Source organism: Empidonax traillii, unplaced genomic scaffold, assembly GCF_003031625.1.
Source record: "Empidonax traillii isolate 1590-97213 ecotype Southwest subspecies unplaced genomic scaffold, ASM303162v1 scaffold135:size1941959, whole genome shotgun sequence".
NCBI classification, from domain to species: Eukaryota; Metazoa; Chordata; class Aves; order Passeriformes; family Tyrannidae; genus Empidonax; species Empidonax traillii.
This window is the reverse complement of record NW_020955328.1, coordinates 1,106,683-1,127,454: the sequence shown is the minus strand read 5'-3', so window position 1 is coordinate 1,127,454 and position 20,772 is coordinate 1,106,683. Positions and strand designations below refer to the sequence as shown.

At 50.8% G+C, this 20,772-nt stretch overlaps 1 protein-coding gene across 12 annotated transcripts in view; it reads right to left on the bottom strand.

Moving 5' to 3' along the window:
* MSI2 (musashi RNA binding protein 2) overlaps nucleotides 1-20,772 on the bottom strand; it is a 219,493-nt gene that overhangs the window by 53,543 nt on the left and 145,178 nt on the right. For all 12 annotated transcript variants that reach the window (XR_003571231.1, XR_003571233.1, XR_003571234.1 and 9 more), the window contains exon 8: nucleotides 1,071-1,153. Coding sequence is in view for 8 of the 12 variants with exons in the window: in XM_027883871.1 (XP_027739672.1) it covers nucleotides 1,071-1,153 (83 nt within the window). In the remaining 4 variants the exon portion in view is untranslated. The remainder of the gene's footprint in view (nucleotides 1-1,070; nucleotides 1,154-20,772) is intronic.

Genomic DNA, 20,772 nt, shown 5'->3' with positions numbered 1-20,772 from the left:
GAGAGGAACGAGCCTTCCCTCATCCCACAGGTAGCTGAGGTGAGGAGCAGTTGGGGCAGGCAGGAGTCCCCAGGGCAGGAGGGGCTCATGGGCAGCAAGATGCTCGACCAGGGCAGAGGCAAAGCCCACAGCACCCACCTGAAGCAAAGCAAGAGGCTTCCCACAGGACCAGGAGCACTGCCCCAGACCTGCCCCACCATCCTACCCCACAGCTGGCCAAGGGGACCCTCGCTTTTATTTCAGATGCATATTGCAGTGAGGAACAATATGAGGAATATTATTTCAGTGCCCTGGGAAAAATTAGCAAGTCAAATATTGAATCAGGCCTCCAGCATATGCCAAGGAGATTGCTTTGATCTTATCCACACTAAAAGCTCTATTATTGAATTTAAAGTCTGTGAACACATATCAGACCAATATACAATGCATATCTGAATACACATTTGAGAAGCAAAGGATGTTTTGACAAAGGGAAAAAGAATATTTTAGCTGAAAATATCAAAGTTACTGCAGCAATTGAAATACAAATGCCCCTTTTCATCTGGCTCAGTGGCTTTACTGACAGGGCAACCCACAACCTGGGACCTGCCTGTCACTGAGGAGGAACTTCCCCCAGGTCTGGCTCCTGGGTCAGGTCTGGGTGTGAAGGGATTGGGGCTCCACGGCAGAGAGCCGGGACACGCTCCAGCAGCCACGTCAGAGCAGGATCAGAGCCGGGAGCTCAGCCAGAACAGCACTTCTGGGAGCACATGGGCTGTCACAGCCACCCCAGGGCACTTCCCTCCCAAACCCCCCTAATGCCATCGCTCAGCAGCTGCCACGGCTCCAACCGTGTGGGCAGGAGGAGGAGGAGGAGGAGGAGGAGGAGGAGCAGGGAGGCTTCTCCAGGGCTGCTTGAGAAGCTGAGCAGGTCAACAACTCCCACCATCCTCAGTCCTTTGTTCTTCCAGCACCCCTCTACCACACACAGCGTGCCCAGCACCCCACCAACCTCCCGGAGGGCCACCACCCACCCCCCAGGCACAGCTCACGTCTGTGAGCCGAGGCGAGAACTCGCACCATCAACTTACCATTTTATTATTGATTTCGTGGAAGTGAATTTCACACACTTTTTCCACCACGTCTTCATTTTCAAAAGTTACGAAGCCAAATCCTATTTAATAAAGACACAAAAAGGGGAAGAGGGAAGGAAAACGTTAGTTAAGCTTAACAATTTCGTTTTAATAAAGCTTTATTTAGCCATTGGGACTTTGGAAAACTTCCATAACAACACGCACGTGTGACTACACCTGCTGCCTATGGAGCTGTTCCTGAGCTTATTGCAGACTAATGGAGGGAAGAAGCATTGTCTCAGGGAAAATTAATACTGTTCTGTTCCAGCTCTTCCATAGGATTTAATGGAGAATTAAAACCTCCTTATGGATTTTTTGATCCATCCTGCAGAATTTAATGGATAGTTACACTCCAGTTACATGATGGCTCAGAAACTACAATAAGGCCGTATTTTCTTTTACACCTTATAGGTTTTTAAGAGCAATCTCCACAAAACCCAATTATATTTCCATGGAACCATATTGATTTCATCTCTTGTTTAATTCCACGGGACTTCTCCATTAGAGCTGACTCATTACACGACCCAAAAACCATAAAAATCCGGGAAGACAGAAGATGATTCCTCATTTACCCCTGGTAGAAAAAAAAAAACCCTGGTGCTTCCCAAACACACAGCAGCACTTTGTTTCCACGTGCTCCGACACAGCGCCCGTCCCTGCGGGTCAGCCCAGCTCCGGAGGTGGTTATTTGTCCCTTTCTTCCTGAATTACTTCCTCTAATACCTCATCAGGACATCCTGAGGCCTCCAGGAACCCATTACGTTTAAGGCCTCTGATCTAATCGTTCCTCTCTTCTCCGCTGGTGCTTCAAAGAGCCACGGGTCGGGGCTGATTGAGGCTGTTTGATGCCTGCTGCCTGCCTGTAGCTGTTCACTGTGCTCTGCTGGGGCTGCTCTGATGGAATCTGGCAGCCCACCACAGCTCCACACTGTCCTGCTCCCTGCTCCTTCCTTCAGAGAAAAAAAAAAGCAAGCTAATGAACAAACCTCCATGCTCATGAGCTACGTGAGGCTTGATGAGTCAACACCGACACAAATTAAGCTAATGAGATCTCAAAAATGGAATAACAGGATGAACTCCACTCCCCCAAACTGCACTGAAAACTGCATCCTGCTAAACACACACTGAATTTGCTTCAGTGGGGCACAGTAGAAAGTGTTAAAAATGCACAGAGGTTTCCTGCAACCTCCAGGTGCAGCAGACACTTTGCAGGCTACAGCACTGAGCACTGGGAAGCGTTTCAGGGTGAGGTCTGAGCAGCTCCTGGATGGCTCCTGCAGGAGTGCATAGTATGTGCAGCAATGGGGAATGCTCCCATCCCTCTTCAGACCCTCTCACTGGGGGGAAACCCACCAGGAATCGCTTCTAGCTCTTCTCCAAGGCATAACACATCACCTGACAGCACGCCAGGCTCAGAACACTGCTTTGCTTTGCACTTAGAGCAGGCAGCAGCCTGAATTTTTTTACATAACTCAAGTCTTTCATTTGCCTTCTAAATTACTCCATTTAAATCCACCTTAAACAGACCCGTAGTTAGAACTAAAATGTTTGTGGTTAAGTGCCTGAACCTGGCATCCCAGGAATGCTGGTGCAGGCTGCACCGGGAGATTCCCGGAGCAGTTCCCGGAGCTGGGAGCCACACGTGGCCGGGGACCGACTGCCTGGTGCCAGGAGATGGCCAGGCCAGGGCTCCAAGTCATTAATTGTCTGAGCACCAGCAGCATCTTCGTCATTAGTAAGTCATTAGCGAGGGCTGCAGTTGAGGATTTCTCCCACAACTTGTGTGGGGTCTCGTGCCAGGGTGGAGGGCAGGGGGAATTTAGGAGATTAGCCCTAATATGCCAAACACTGCAAGGAAATCCACTGCAGTCATTACACGCCTGGACTCAGAAACGAGTTTCCCATTCTCTTCCCACTCCATATGCCTTAAAGACAGGTCTGTCAAAAAATCATTTGTCTCATTAAACCACATGGCCAGCCAGCTCCCTGCATTTCCAGTTTATAACAACAAAAAAAACAATCTGTAGGTGTCAGCAGGCATTCGCAGGTTTCTAAAAAGATCTGTGGCACTTGGTTAGACTGGAAATGTGAAAAAACCAACCACCACCTCCCTTGCCATCCTCTCTGGATGGGCAGGGGTTCACAGGGTCAGGCCCCGTGCCTGCACAGGGCTCACAACATCTTATCTGTGATTCCCTACACCTCTAACTTACTGGGGACAATCACAGGATTTCCATCTGCAGGTGAACAGGCACTTCAATCCCACAGCACTTCCAACAACCCCCAAGAGATCACACAACTCAGAACTAAAACTTAATAAAAGTGATGAGTAACAGGTCTTTTGAGGGAGACCTCGGCCCTGGCACAGGTTGGGCAGAGAAGCTGTGGCTGCCCCATCCCTGGAAGTGTCCAAGGCCAGGTTGGACGGGGCTGGGAATGGATGGACTTTAAGGTCCCTTCCAATCCAACCCATTCCGTGAATCTTTTCCTGTTTCACTTTATGGATATCAGATTCCAACTTTTAATAACTGCACCCACACAAAGATCCCCCTGCACACATGACTTATTAGTTCCCATAATGAATGCACGCTCATTTTTAAATTACCAAAACTCTCAGAACCCTTCCTGGACTAAATAGACAATTATTTCTTCTGAGAGGGACTAAGAGTCAACAAAAAAAATCGTTCTCAGAAAGTGTATGAAAAAGATTAACCCAAAACAAAGGCAGCTGTTGAAAACGGTGACAGAAATAGGATTCCGGTTGTCAAGGAGCACACGTTTTAAAATGAAATTATACTGCATCCTTCTGAATGAAGCTATTATTGGAAGCTAACAAGCTCTATTTAAGAGATAAGCATTTAACAGAGTCAAACGGTTGGGTTTTTTATTCAAATGAATAAAACTGAATATTCATTTGAATAATCTTTTCTGTAAAAGAAAAGACAAAGAAGAGGGAAAAAAAAAATAAAGTAAGAGGCAAACAGATGCCCCCAAACAAGAGACTCCAAGACAAGTGCCAGCATAAAAGGAAGCTGAGACATGTATCCATGACCTTCAGGTGAAAAACCCTCCTTTGGCATCCAATGGGAAAAAGGAATCATTCCACTCCATTCATCTGCTGGTTAATGTGCACCAACAGGCCCCAAAATGATGCCAGCCCAGACACCTGACATCCCATGGTGCAGGGGACATCCTCCAACACACCCCAGTGATACCAAAAAGAATAATTCAGGAAGAATTTCTTCACGGAAAGGGCACTGGCAGGGGCTGCCCAGGGAGGTGGTGGAGTCACCACCCTGGAGGTGTCCAAGGAAGGGCTGGACGTGGGCAGGCAGCTCCACAGAGCTCAGCCCAGCACATCCTGCCATGGCACTCCGGCAATAAGAGCAACTGTGGTCAGAGAGGGTGACTGGAAAAAATAAAAATATTAAAACACTGTAAAAGAACAGGCAGAAGCCATAAGCACATTTAAGAAGCCAGACTGCAGATATCAAATGTCAGCGCTCCCATGGGGTGTATTTTGGGTTTTTTACACACTCAACTACATTTCACGCTTCTGCCATCACTCGAGCGGTTTTACGTCAACCTCGGTATAAAATCCAGCCGAGATGACGACACCACTGCCACGAGAGCCACCTCCTGTCCCTGCTGGCAGGGCCGTTCCCACAGCCCTGCACAGTGCTCCGTGTGGCAGCTGCGGCTGCACGCGCCGAGGACGTCACTCGTCAGCAGCGCTACGCGAAAGCAGCTTACCCGGGCAAAGGGCTCGCTCCCTGAGCCCATGTGTGCAGGGAAAGGAGGAAAACAAGGGGATTGCATCCCAGCCAGGGAGGGGAAAGCCAGGCTAATACGGGGTGAGACCCGCAGGGCTCCGACAGGCAGAGCAGGACCCTGCCACAGTGGGGTGCCCACTCCCACACAGCCGGGGCAGTGCCACAGGTGCCACTGCTGCCATCACCACCTCACAGATGGTTCCTGAGTCAAACCCACCTTCACCAGCAGCAGGCACAGCCAGGCTGTCTGGGGGTCACCTGATGGTGTGGAGCGAGTCACTTCATCTCATCAGCTGCATTCCCTCTGCCCGAGCTGTGCCCACACTGCCAGCGAGGCTGGGGAGCCTCTGCAGCTGGGACAGCCTCGTCCTGCACTTAGAGCAGCCAGAGCACCAGAGAGCTCAGGAACAGATGCTGGGAAGCTGGGGATCCCCAGGGGATCACCGGGGGATCACTGCGGCTCTTTTGTCCCGCACAGCAACGCCCAAGAACAGGAGACGAGCATGGAGAGGAGAAAGGAGGAGATTTACACGGCCCACATCACATCGATCCAGCTCTGCTCAGACCTCACTCCTGCTGCTCAGCAACAACAACCCCGAGTCACAGGATGAGTCCCCCTGCACACACGGCGTGAGCGCAGCTGGGGGTCTGCAGGGTCCACGATCCCACCGGGCCCAGCGCCGGAGCTGCCCGAGCCCCGGCGGTGCTGACAGGCGGGAACATCCATCCTGACACCCGCTGCAGCATCAGCATGGCAATGAGGAAACATCAGTTCAGGCTGTGCTCCCCCTTCGTGTCAGGGCTCGTACCTGACCCGTCTGCTCCGCTCCCCACACTTCAGTTCCTTAAGCCCTGAAACACAGAAAGGTCCGGTCCTGCTGTGGTATTATTTATGCACCTGCTTTCTTGTTTATACCCATAGTTTTGGCAGCTGGTCCTGTGAACGGTAATAAAACGCCTTTCAAAAAGTAAAAAAAAAAAAAAAAAAATTAAAAATGAAGAAATGTGACCAGACAAGCCAGGCATAATAACATTAAAGCCCATGTCAATTAATTTTTCCTCTTCTTGATAAACGAGCCCCATTCCATCCATTAATAATGAGGGAAGAAACAAGAAAAGTTGACACTAGTTTAATTTATTTTCTCAACTTGCCTGGTCATATTTCTCCCTGTTGCAAAGCTTTCCGGTGCTGCTGGGAATTGCAAGTGGCTCCCACACAGTCGATGCATAGATTGGTGTGAATCAATACCATTCTACTTTATTCACACATCCCTTGTAATCAGAAGGGAAAAAGTTCCTTAGTAAGCTCCCAGCCTGCCAAGCTGCCTTATAAAAATAATAATAATAATAATGATAAACCTGCAGGGGGGGTAGAGAGGGGGGATGTGAAACCAAGTCCTGCAAACACTTGACGAATCTTGTCTTTACAGACAAACAGAACAAACCGAGCAAAAGGGACAGGACATTTTAATTACCCAGACTCTGAACCGTGGATGTTTCTAACTTCTTGCTGTCTGCAAAGGTAACACAAGACACTGCCCCCAGAGCCTGGGAACGAGGACCTGGGTGTTTAACCCTGCCTCAGGGAAAAGCCATTCATTCATCAGCGTCAGACCCCAACAGGACTTAAAACCTCAGCCCTGACTTTGCCACCTTCTCAGCTTGTGTCTTTGGAAAAGCCGCTTAAATATTCCCTGTGGTCCACATCTCACGTTTCTTCTCCCTCACTTCCTAGTCCTTTTCTCTGAGTTTTCATCTGAAGTACTGCAACTCAGCTTGTTAGAGCCAAAAGCTGTCTAGGACGAAAGCTGTCAGTTCTAACCTGTTATTTCCTGTTATTCCAATTTCCTGTGCTGCAAACACAAGGAAGGAGAGGTTTCAGTTTCCAAAGTAACTCTCTCCATACTCACCACAGCCCTAGTCTGAGACACACGTCTCAGATTTTACCTCCTATCCTCCAGGGAGGGAAGAGCAACGACCACCTGAAGGAACCACCTGCTCCAAGAACAAGATCACCTCATCCTTGTGATAACCAGACCGGGAGAGGGACGCACCAAGGGACAAAAGAGGAAGGAAAAGGTTAAAACCTATGGTCTAGGATGGAAAATATCATCCTCATTTCACTGTAGTGTGCGCTCTCCAGCCGTGCTGCTCTGACTGACGCTCACCAAGACATGACCCGCCCGCACATCCATCGGGTGCTCACGTGCACCTTGGGCCGGGTCCAGAACACACTCAGGTTCTCCTGGCAGACACAGGCAGCTGCTTAAAGTGCCAATATATTCTCCACGACACGAGAGTAAATTCTCAAAATTAAATCAGCAGACAAGTCAGACAAATCAGCCTCAGAGCAGCCTCCTGCGAGGCGCAGGCGTTCCCCTCCCAGCGCGGCGGGCGAGCGGAGCGCTGAGGTCAGCGCGCAGCTGGATAAAGGGCACCAGCAAGAGACTCCTTTGCTTTTGTTCGGGAAAGCTGCAAGGCTCAGGCTCCTCGCTCCGTCCTCCCACGGCTCTGTGGCATTTGCAAAGAGAGAATGGCTCAGGAAGAGAAAAAGGCACCTCAGGAGGAGCAGCCACTGCACCACGTGGCAGACTGTCCCTGCAAATCCATCCAAACTGGATGTTCCCTGGTGCGAGGATGAAGGGGACAGAGACTTGTCCCCCCTCTCAGAAGAGCCATTCCGACCCAAGTTTTCCAGGTTCAGGGGTTGCCAACTGGGACCAGGACGTGGGTCCCAGGCAAAGCCCCCCTCAGCGTCAGGGAGCACCCGGGGACCCCTGGGGAACCCGCTGCGCGTCACGGACCGTGCTCCTGCCAGCAGCACCTGAACTGCTGCTAATAAATCTTTCATAACAACAAATCTTCATTAAAATTTTATTCTATTAACGTTCTGAAATCAAACCAAAGCATTGAGTACATAATGACTGAGACGCACACTACGCAGAGCTTACTAAATGCCAGTTTTATCATATTGTTAATTAACAGAAACCATTAATGCGTTCACAGATCATTTAGAAGCATTAGCGGTGACCTAAGAAAAATTGCAGGTACGTGTGATACTCTTACATCTGCACTTTTCCATTGGAATTTTCCACACAGGAGGCCCCTAAGTTTGTTCCCAACTCAGCTTTTCTCCGTTGGAGACATCATGTCTCAACGGGTGCAGATTTGTCAGCAGCTCGGGAATTAAAGCATCGGGCTGAAATGTGAGAGACTGCAGGAGAAAGTTATCTCAGGCAGTGTTTGCTTTTTCCTTGGTATTTGGGAGCAGACCCACCCTGCTCCTCCCAGCCTTTCACTGCTCCCTGCAGTTCAGATGCACTTCCCAGCTCCATAAGTGGGTTGGGGGTACAGAAATGCTGGGAGTGCTGCTGGGTGAGAGAAGCGTGGCACAATCCTACAGGTTTCTTATTGCTCTCAAAGCAGAAACCCCCAATGCTTGTGTAATCCAATCAATCAACCCACCAGAATGGGAGCCTCGTGCTTGTGTCTAATCATTAGTGAGACCTGCAGCAAACGGAACTGGTGCCAAACCCAAGCACTGATTCCCACCCTAAAACACGCCCTGCCACCCCCCTCACCCTGCCACAAGCCAAGGGAACTGCCACCACCGCCCCCACACCCCTCACCACCTCTCCTGCTCCCAAAAGGGGCAGAACTGCCCGTGAAGAACCAGCGGGGGACCCCAGTGCCCTACCCTGGCTGAGGCCACACGGCAAAGGACAAGGACAAGTGGAGCAGTGGTGAGTGGCCAGGAGCAGGCACATTTTGGCAGCCACGCAGGGACAAAGGCCCCCACCCCACGTGCCAGCCAGCCCAGGCTCTCCTCAGAAAAGCAAGCTCCTAATGATGCACCACGGCACTGCTGCCCGCCGAGCACCACGGCCTGCCATCTTTATCTGTTTGCCTACAGGCGTCAAATACTCTCTGCCTGTCAATTCTTCCACAGTTTATTACCAAATTTCTGAAATATTACATTTTTTATTATATCCAAATTCACTTTATTGCATTTGACAATACAGATAATCACATACCATATGCTCTAATGTTTCGAACCCAATGCATGTTGACAGCAGTTTTTATTCATGATGCATAATTCCATCCAGGGCTGACAAAGGCGGCACAGAACCCAGCCTGGTGTCGGGGTTTGGAGGGGGGGAGGATCCTTTTTTCCATTTCCTTTTCTCCCTTTTAACAACAGATTTACAAAACCGGGAGGGAAGATGCTTTGCTTTCAGGAGAAATAGGAAATTGGCTGAAAAGATGGGCTTATCAAAGAGACGTCTTCAAAATAGTAATAACGGGGTGGCAGTTGGTTATTGTAATTACGTGCATTTGGAACTTGCTGCTAATGGGGTGAGGGAAGCAGAGTAAGCAGAGGCTGGGGTGGTGTGGGGGGCACGAAGCTGGACCCCCATTCCTGCACACCTTCCTGCCTGCCTCTGGTCACTCATGGCTGAGAGCAGCTCTGCTCCCCAGGGGTGACAGTGGGAAGGAACACCTGCCCTGGGATGGCTGAATCCCACTGGTAAAAAACAATGGGAAATTAAAAACACGGTCAAGGGCTTTCCCGAGGGGGGTCAGCCATTCCCATCACCTCTTCCTGCCTTTCCCTGAACCAACACTCATGAAATCAGGAGCTGGAGGCAGAGCTGCCCATCCACAGCCCCAAAGCCTCAGGACTGTCCGACCACGTGGACCCTCAGATTCCCATTCAGCTGCTGGGAGAGGAAAACCCGAGCAAACCCAAATCCCAACCAGTGTACTAAGGCAACAGATTCAACAACTTGAGAGATGGCCATGCTGCCCAAACCAAACAGGATGCTACGTCTAAATTAAGCTGTAATGACCCGCTCCGAGCTCTTTATTAGCCAGGTAATGATCATTTAAGAGGAGGTTACTATCTTGAGCCAAGGGCACCTAATACCATTACTGAACTTGTTAAAACCTGCCAAGCAAGTCATTATTTCTAACATTATTTCTTTTTCTCCTAACACAGCCTTCTGCCTCTCCCCTGGTGCTGCTTGGCCATAAATCCCGGGATCACGCAGGCTTGGTCACCTTTCCCCAGGAGGCTGAATTTAGCTCCCACTCACCACAAGCACACTGGACACAAGACAAATACCCCACAAAAAACAAGCATTTAAAAACTCTGACCTTAAACAGCCCTGGAGACAGGCCACAGCCTGGCAGGAGCACACCAGAAGTGGCCCCCAGGCCTGGAGGCTTCACAGAGCTGGGGTTCCTGGAAGCCGTTTGCTGCTGGCATCCCACGGGATGTCCCTTGGCACTGCACGTGAGTGCACAGACCACTCTGGCTGTGAAGAAAGGGGCTTAAACAACACCCTCGAGGACTTTGGGGCTGGTGGGAAAAACAGCAGCTTCAGAGTCCACACGGGAGTGTACAGTGAGCTCCACTGGGGACAACCTGCCTGGTGAGGGGACACTGCTGGGACACATCACATCCCCCAGGAGCTGCCAGGGAGTGAGGATGCAGCGAGCCAAGGGCAGATAGATCTGCTGCTGACTTGGAGAAGGACATAGGATGGCCTTGCTCCAGCCCTGGAAGTGTTCAAAGCCAGGTTGGACAGGGTTTGGAACAACCTGGTGTAGTGGAAGGTGTCCCTGCTCACAGTGGGCTGTCAGAAAAAAATGAACTTTTTAAGGTCTTCCAACACATTCTGTGACTATGATGACAAGACACTGAGATGCTTTCCTACTTGCCCCATTCATGCCCCCTCAGGAAAACAAACCCCCACCTCCTTTGCCCACCTCCAGCCCTGCAGAGGCTCATATAAGGAAGAGCAAAAAAAGGGGGGAAAAAAAGCCCAAAGCACACACACAGCTGCTCCACGACTTTGTGAAAAATTCCACTGGGTGCTGGCACATCTGATCTGCTCACTGAGCCACTGCCGAGGCACTGGGTCTGCTGAGGATCCAGCCCTGGTCACAGGAGGGGAGAGGATCCAGCACTCCCACCCCGGCCGGGAAGGAGCGGAGGTGGCCGCGTCTCTCGGCATCCCAGCCTGGACAGTATTATGAATGACACCAGCAAGCTGCCAGCTCAGGAACTCATTACTGTCAAGGTAGAGCGTGGCTGGCTGCCAGACCCCCAGCCCTCACGCTCGCTATGCCAGAACATCCACACGCAATTTAATTGCATTATAATTTCAAAAGTGCTTTTCAAACTGGAAAAAGGCATTCACTGATTAACCAGCGAAGAGCAAAATTGTTTATGAAATTGAATACAAAAAGCTACAGAAATGTAATTGGGTTGTTCTAGCACCTAATTTTCAAGCCATTTTCCCACTTATTTAATCACGAGATACAAAAGGAACTAGTGAATTGACTTCATACTAATTAGATTACTCCCCGCGATACTCCAAGCCTATATTCCAACTGGTTGATAGTGCTGCTTTAAACAGAACAAAAAATGGAGCAACAGCTTGTCTGGGGCCATAACACATTTGTTTCCCATCAACCCTCTCCTACTAGAGGGCCATAAAATCCAGGCCAAATTCCCCCTAACCTGCCATCGCCAGTCACCCAGAAATCACTAACTCTCCCAGAAAGGAATGACAATCATTTGCCAAACGATCCTGGCTGCTCCCGGGGCTCCCCACCACACTGATCACCACCAGCCACCCATGTGGGCAACCAGCAGCCCAGAGTCAGCGTGTGAGCAGTGAGGGCCCGCAGCTGAAATCAGCAGCACGTTAAAATGTCACAGACGGTGGAGGAGTTGGTCATCCCTGGGATGGACACTCAGGTCCCCCACGCAGGGAAGGGCTGGTGAAGAGGAGCTCTGGTTCCCACTGGTGGGTGCAGGAGATACCAGAGCTGAGCTCTGGGTCTGAGCAGAGTGGCTAAAACCACCACAGAGTTACTGCCAAGAACACCTAGGCTGTTCGAAACACGACATGCAAGGTCATCTCCTGATTGAAAATATTAAGTTTCTTTGCCAGCAGCAAACCAGGGAAGCTGCAGAAACTTTATTTAATTCTAATTCTAGTCCCTAAATTAACAGAAACATTTTATCAAGTCTCTGGTTTCCTGAAGAACAGCATTTGAAGATCCATCTCCTCCTGTTCCTTTGCAGCGTACGCTTGCAGAAGTTTCTTTAAAGCTGCCCAAGACCTACTCTGCACCTGATACAATCTGCTCACAGCTTTTCCACTAATTTTAAATGTTATTAGGTGCAACATAATTGATTATATAATCAAATGTGGAATGTACATTATCAAGATATTGTAGCACTTCACAGGCCATTTAATCAGCATATCTGGGACTGTGCCAAAATGAATTAGCCTGCATTAAATTTCAAGTACATATTATTGGTTGTATTTGTCTCCATGTTTAAGCAGGCGCTTGCTCTTACAAAAGAAATCTGAAATCCTTCAATTATAGAAACAGATTATTAAAAAACTCTCCCAGAGTTGTCTCCTCTGCAACAAAGAGCCCAAAGTTGTCTCTTCTCTGACAAAGAGGGGGGTGATGGGTGCCCACCTGCGATGGGCCATTGGTGGGTGCCCTGTGAGGAGGTTGGGAGGGGCAGACCCCCAGCTTGCCCCCATCCAGGCCCATTTGTGCCACACGTCAGCACCAGTCTAATTTCAGGCTCTGTCACCAGAAACGGCACCATCAATCAGTGTCCCCTGGTTGGTGATGGGGCCATGGGTCACCCCTGCCCCACTGAGCTGGTGCCTCCCGAGCCTGGTACCCCCAACTTGTCCCTGGAGCCGACCAGTCCCTCCAGACTCAAAATGGGACTTGGAAGACAGGGATTTCTGCTTGATTTCAGCAAGTGGAGGAGCAGTGTGAGGCAGCTCTGCGAGGGAGGAATGAAGCCAAAACCTGCCACAGCCACTACTGCTCCTCTCCAAGGCACCAGCCAAGCCCAGAACCTTCCCCCCGTTCGTGCTGCCAAAATTCAAGCCCCCCCGCTGAGGAGTTCAGGGGAGCAGCAGCTGCCAGAGGTGCCCTGGGAGGAATGACGCGTCTCCAGAACTCACCTGGCAGGGGGGAACGTTTCGAGCCGCTGAACGGCTGCTCAAGGTGACTCCTGCCTACCTGGCTCCTGCAGCAGCAGCGTGACAGCTCAGGGCTGGGGGGCACAGACCCACCGGGGTGGGGAAGCACCTCCCCAAAACACAGACGGCCCCGGGCACCGGCTGCCAGCACAGGTTACATCCAGAGCCCTCCCTGGAAACTGCAGAGGAGGGAACACGGAGTGAAGGGCACTTTGCTGGGAGCCTGCAGGTGTCCTTCCTCTCATTAACACACGAGCACCAGCTCACATTAACGGGCAGGTGAAAGGCCACACTCCACCACGGGCTCCAAAAGTGGCTCTGGTGACCCTGCTGGCAGCTGTCACCAGGCAGAGCCCCCAGCCCGGGCTGTGCTCCAGCAGAGACCCCCCTCCACACTGGTGATGCACTGGGGGAGAACTGGGGAGAGAGGGAGAGACTGAGCCAGCCCCAGCATCTCCACCTGGAACCTCCAACACAGAGCTCAGGTGACTGAGGACACGAGGGCACATCCTACAGGCTGCACCCTCCCGGGGGAACCCTCACTGCAAAAAGCCTCCTGTTTCCATTTGTTTATCCCAGCTGGATCTGCATCCCTCACCCAGGTGAAATGCTGCTGCACACAAAACGTGGTGACACCTTTTCTTACAGCCCTGAACCCTCCCTGGATGTCATACCCACCCTGTCTGCATCCCAAAGCGCTGCCAGTCCTGGCTGGGAAGGAGAGCACGGAATCTCCACTGCCCTTCTGACTCAATGCAAAGGAATAACAAATCAGGCACCAAACAACAAAAAAACTATTCAAGGAATTGAAATAAATACTGACAAGGGTCAAGGGAAATACCAGCAAAAATGAGCAGCTTAGCCTCAGGTTAAGCTAATCCCTTTGAGCTGTGCAGTATGACCCCTCTGGGCTAAAACTTCAGGCAGCACACAACATTCCTGGACATTATTAATATCCTTGGCCAGGGCTCCATCCCTGCTGCTCACGCACCGTGTCAGCATTTGCCTAAGCAAACAACATATACTGCTGTGAGAGAGAGTGCCTGGCTAGGACAGATGCTTTGGATACACGCACCAGTTGTTCCTCTGGATGCACAAGTAAAGAGCAAAGCATTTGCTCAGCTATTCCTGGAAACCAGCTCCCACCACCACTGAGAGGCCAACATGCTGCAGCTCCCACCACCACCCAGGGCTGTGAGGTACAGCCTCAAATATGCCTGCAAGTGCTGAGACAGCCCAGCTTTCCTCCGGCTGTAAACCCCAGAATGTTCAAACCACTCTGATGTGCATTCCCAGGAAAGCTCTGATAGAAGAAACCCGTCTGCCATCACCCTGCAGTGCCCCAGCACCAGCCCAGCACTGTCACCGCTGCCCAGCCCCGTCCATGCTCTGTTAAACTGTGGATGCTTCTGCTTTTTCAGCTGTCTGTCTGCTGGCAGAGCACGGGCAGGGCAGGAACACATCGCCTGGGCCTCGCTGGAGCAGAGGAGCTAATCCATTTACCGGAGTCATTTGTTGATATTACCAATCTCCCATTGACCAGAGTAAACCTCACGTATCTTAATCATTTTTTCCACTGTTGGAAGCCAGCAATAAAAAAAAAACCCCACGAGCGTATTTTGGGAGCACTGTTGGAGAAATCCCATTGTTCTCTGCTGCATCAATAAAAGCAGTTTTGCTGTTTGATAGTATAAAGTGTTCAAGAACCAGATGCAACAAAGGAGCAGAATCACCCTGGGAAAGGAAACTTTTAATAGGGACCACACAGAGCCAGGCAGCTCCTTAAAAGGGATCTGTTGGGAAAGGAGAAGGAAAACAAGGCTTAAACAAGCACAAAACCCAGAGCCCTTTGCTAATAATCACATCTAAAATTCAAAGTATCACGTCCAAAGTGTGCTTCCCAATGTTCCTCAGGTACAGCATGTGTTTCCCTTCCTCTGCAGCCACTTTTCAAGACCATGCATGGACAAATGAGGGAAAAAAAGAAAGAGATGGACTTTCTGTGCTGAGCCATCTAAAACCCGTGATTTTGTCATCACTGACTGCCTTAACCATGTCGTCTGACCTTCTCTGACAGCTACAGCCCAGTCATTCCCTGCTGGGGATGATTCCCCTGCAGTTCACTGCTCTCCCAGCCCCACCCAAGCACAAGCACCTTCCTCAGCTCTGCTGAGCTCCAGGATGCCAGGGAATCACATGCTGGAGGACGGGATGAACGGACACCTCTGGATGGATGGGTTCCTGCCAAAGCTCCGCCAGAAGCGCAGCCACGCTGCTGTGTCACCTGCCACCTTCAGAGGTGACCTTCTCCAGCATCCCCCTCCCGCTCGAATCCATCCCAGCCCCGTTCCCAGGTGCACGGGCCCGGCAGAGATTTATTAAAGCTCCCCTCTCCTGCCCGTGTTTTGGTGACATTGTTTTATGGATTTCCCCCCGCGCTCAACCTTTGTTCGAGCCATCGGGGAGAACGCTGAAATCTTTATCCTCGGAAACAAAAGCGCCAGGAGCCGCAGGCACCGGGAAAGGGGAACTAATTATCCCCCCTGAGCATCCCCCGGGGTGTTCTCACAGCCCAGACCTCCAGCTCCCCCCTGCTGCATCCCCCTCCCCACGCTCTTCCCAGCTCCATTCTCACCCTCGCTGGGAGCAAGCACAGCATCTACTACAGCCAAACCCTGCAGCTCCAGCCTGGCCCACCTCCTGACCCGAGGATGGGCTGGAACCGGGAAGGTGGAGTGGGGGAGGCATTCCATGAGGATCCCCTTTGCCTCCCCCCTTTCAGAGCACACAAAGAACTTGCCGTGTTTACGCGATGACCTTTCCTACGGTCCCTGCAGGCACTGGAGAACAAAGCTGTGGCAGAATCTCCCTGCAAGCTCTGGGCAGTGGGAAACGGCTGTTTCATCGCTGCAGTGGAAGTCTGGCAGTTGGTTCAGGGTCTGAGGGGTTTTTTGGCATTATTTTGCTGGGATACTCAAACAGTGCTGAGGACTCGAAGCCCACAGCAGAGCTCAGCCTGATGCCCCGTCCCAGACTCACCCACTGCATCCACCGACCGGCTCAGTGTGTCTGCCACACTACCAGCTTGTAAGTGCCACTCTCAGCCTTCTTGGCTGGTTCAAATCCCACTCTGTAAAGGGTAAAGCAACCTACAGGGATCTGTGCACTCCCAGGGAGTAGAACTGCTTGTGATGCAGCTTGAGCACAGAGAAATGCCCCGGCCAGGCTTCACGCAGACAATGCCCCTCAGCAGATTTACACTTGCTCAGGGATTTACTGGATCAGAACAGGGCACTGCCAGGACAAGGGCTTCTTTGGACCAAGTCCTTGCTGTTTCCAGCTCTTGGGCTGCAGTTGCCACTGAGCTCAAAGAGCCTCATTTCCAAACTGTCCTCCACAAACCTACAGTCATATTTAACCTGAGAGAGAACAGGAAAACTTTTGGGGCACAGCATATACAAAAGCTGCCTGTCTTACCCTCAAAGTCAGGGCTAGCTGTTTCTAGAAGACTGTCCAGGGGCATGAGAGAGGGGGGGAGCCCCAGAAGAGCTGTCCCCATCCCACTCCACGGTAGGGAAGGAGAGTCAAATGACCAGAGGATGTTGCTGCCACTCTCCCACCTTGTTCATCCATGAACCTCACACACGACCTCAGGCAAATTCTTGCTTGGCAGACCTTCACTCCTTGACCCAGAAAGGATCTATTTACCCCGTTAGCAAAGCATTTGGGTGAAAGGCCTATGGAATATATGGAGGGAGAAAAGAAAACCCAACAAACCACAAGAGCTGTGCAGCTCCACACGGCACAGCACAAAAGCCTTACTGCCAGTCACCGGGAACAGGCTATTTATAGCTGAGGATCATTAACTGTATTAAAAAAGTTTGATGTTCTCTAACAATCCATGTCATTTTAAGGCACTGGCCTTCCCCCTGACGCCCGCTGATAACTGGAGCGGTGGTGCTGAATAGAGGTAATTATACCCCAGTTCAATAGGCTGAGTCCTGCGCCGAATGCCAGCGTGTCCTGTCCCCAGGGCTCTTATTTAAATATTATGCCAGCTCCCCCAGCCAACCACAGCAAGAATACTGCTATGGATACTCTCATAAAACTGCATAATTACGAATAACGCCTTGGTTTTTAACAAAATAAATCACCACATGCTAAAAAAGTGCTTATTCCAACCTTGCGCTGGAAGAGATTAAAATGCCAAGTGAAGTGGAGCATCCCTCTCCTGAAGCACACTGATGCTCTCTGGTATTTATTGACTTCTGCTGGCCACAGTGGCTAGCTGGCTGTGGAGCATGGCTAGGGCTGAGCATCACCCAGAGCAGCGGGTTCAGGCTCCTCCACCACCAACCCCACACAGGCTGTCCCAGCCCTGAGCCAGACATCACCAACGTGGCACGCTGGGTCCTCAGCCAGCCCAAAGTTTATGGGTTTGTGAGAACTGCACGAGTGGGGAAGCACAGATAACGCTGCTGATCGTTATCAGCAGCAACACAAAGCTCCTGTGAGATGACACATCCAACAGACGGTTCTAAACACTTCATGTTTTCATCTGCTTCGTGATGTCACTGTCGTCTCAGCCTGGTGAGGCTGACACCTGCCTGACACCACGCTCCACCCGTCCATCCACCCATCCTAGGATGCACGATGTATCCTTTGCCAGACAGCACAGGACTCAGACATAAAGCAGCCCCTGCCCCGAGGTGTCCAGTGGCCACCCCTGCAGCTGCACGAGCTCATGGCAAGCAGCAAAATCATCTTCTCTGATGGGCTGCGTGACAGAGGAACTGCCATCAAAGCAGCTGTTGATTGCTTTGATCATTTCAGCATTCATCCACCCCAGCTGATGCCACCACCAGCCAGCCAGACCCCACCTCGTGCCACGAGCCAAGGCCCAGTGAGGCTGGGAAGGGTCACACCAGCCCTGCCTGCCCTGCCTGACTTGGGAAAGCGCCTCTGACACCAAAAACTCCACGAGCCCCACAGCCTGCTCTGAGGGAATCTTCCTGACACATTTAAGGGCAGATCTTTCCATCTCTGCTCCCTGTTCAGGGCAAGTTTCCAGTGATCCGTTCCCCTGGCTGGCCCCACCTCCCACCCCCCTCTCTTCAGATAAATTCATATAAAATTATCTTTTGCCCACAAGCGAGACACAAGGCAGAGCAGCCTTTCTGCTGGTCACTGATGAGAACCTTCAATAGATCAGGAACAGAGATATTTCCACCTTTCAAATCACATTCAGAAAGACAGGTGGGGAAAGAGGGGAAAACATTCAGATAATATTAGGAGGTTTTCTGGCACTCTGGTAATTTTCCCATATTCAGTGAAAGAATGAAAGGTTTGGGTGGGGTTTTTTTAATAAATTCCAGCTTCAAACCCTGTATTTTTTTCCTCCCAGAAAAATCTTTCCCCCAGAGAAGAATTATGTCTGACCAGAAAATGCAGGGAAGTTGCTGTTACCTGTTTTTTGAAGGTCAGTACCTTCTTCACGTGTACCAAATTCATCCACCCCACCACACTGCCCAGGAGATAACCTGATGCTCAAGGCCAAGGTGAGCAATGCCTGTCCTCAACTAATCAGCAGGTAATTAGCTGGAAGAAATCAGAATGAAGCTGCTGATGAAGAGTAAACCTTCAGCCACTAAATTCCATCCTCAAATAATGAGACTTTATTTTAATTTCACAGTAATAATATTTATTGCCCAGCATCCCCTCCTCTTATTTACCTCCAGGAAGGAACATTAGCATCAAAAAAACATAATAAAAAATACCCAGCAAGCAGCTTCCACCCAATTCCTGTGTATCACTCATCATTAAATTTGAGAATTAAGCCCTGTTAATGGACACAAACCATCATTTTGAGCGTGCAGGCAGTGTTAATATTTGAATAAGCCAACAACAACAACAAAATGTAGAGGACTAATACATGCACGGTCATTCTTTCAAGCAGGGAGGATTCAGTTTTCATTTTCACAGAATATTAAACCAAATTTTAATTAGATTATACTAGTGCCTCCCTAATAAGCGCTTGCAAGGGGAGAGCTATTGTGCAGGAACACACTCCACAGTGCAAGAGAAGAATTTGCCAGTTAAGTGGCTTAATCACTGAAGAGCTTTGAGGTGGCTCCTTGTTTTTCCTTCATTGTGGCCACCTCACACTTTGCCAAGAGGCTGTCAGAGTGTTTAGTCATAATCTCTGGAAAATGAGAAGTGAGCTTGACAAACAGGAGTGAGACCAGGAAAGGAAAGAGAAGAAATAAAAACCTGTCAATATGTGAAAGACATCCTGTTCCTTCCCAGTGACCCAAAACGCTGAGGTTTGCTCCTTCCAAACACCCCAAAGGGAACGCTCCCCAGGAGCAGCTCGTCCCTCTCTCCCTCTTTCCCAGGCTGTCTTCAGCTTTCACTCACACCAAAGGCAAGCAGGAACCCAGCACATCCAAGCACCAGCCCCCACCCACAACCAGTTCATCTCCCACCTCGGCAGGGCCGGCAGTCCTGCAGGACCCACGCTGGGGCAGCGCCCCACTGCCAGCTCTGCCCCACTGCCAGCTCTGCCCCACTGCCAGCTCTGCCCCACTGCCAGCTCTGCCCCACTGCCAGTTCTGCCCCACTGCCAGCTCTGCCCCACTGCCAGCTCTGCCCCACTGCCAGCTCTGCCCCACTGCCAGCTCTGCCCCACTGCCAGCTCTGCCCCTGCCCTGGGCTCTGAACCCCTCCTGAGGCACAGACAGCCCCCCTGGATGAGGGACACCTCGAGGAGCCGGGCCCTGAACTGGGCAAGCAGGAAAACTGAGATCCCACCCAACCTCCTTCCTCCATCATGCGAGATAATTGGGAAACCACTTTAAAAATCCTGGCTATTTTTAAGGGTTCTAATTGCAATTAACAAATCTCACAAGGACTAGGGGGGGGAAAGCAATTATACCAGACCCTGTGCTGACACAGGGCTGTGATTCCAGGGGCAGGGATCCCACGCACACAGGGAAGAGAACCCTCTCTTCTCCCACACATCCCTTTGCAGAGCGAGGCCTTGAAGCTGCACTGGGAAGTTGGGTCAAAAAAACCAAAACTATTTTGCCAACACAGAAGGCACATGCTGGGCCAGGGGGGACCTGCACTGTGGTCAGAGGGACCCAGACAGAACCAGGACCTGGTTTTGGCACTGTTGGCCATTGGTGACACAGCACAACATCAGTTCCAGATCTACAAGCTGAGTACAGGCTGCCCTAAATAAAGCACATCCCCCCCATCATCCTCACTTGTGACCAGTGGCCTTTTTAATATATTTTTCTTTCTTTTTTTTTTCCTTCCCACTTTTTACTCAGCTGGCCCCCGTGTTTACAGCTCGCTACAGCACAAATCCTTATTTCATGTCACCCACTGGCCCAACCTGTCCCCACTCAGTGTTTCTCCTAGACAAGTTAATAAGATGGAAGGCTCCCCGGAGGCCTCGAGCCAGCGAACATTATCACTTGGAAGCAAGGCAGAAATACTGACACATCGGAAATGACTTCAAGCCTATTAATTACCCTTTCTTCTCTGGCAGATCTTTGAGAGAGAGCTTGACAAATTGAAAGGCAGAAGAGAGTATCCTCCCTGCCCCAGGAGCCGCCACCCCCCTCTGCCAACAACAGCAAAACAGCCTGCCACCCCCCAAAAAATAATTATTTGCTTTGCTATCAATTACTTCATCAAAAATTAGCTGAGACAGAGGCTGCCTGTTAGTGACAGATCTCCCCTTCCTCTTTGTATTCCCATTTCCAGAGGCAGGATGCTCTGTGCTGATGCAGCCCCACGGAACACAGGCACCCAGAGCATCGGCACAACCCTCCCACCCATCAGGGGACA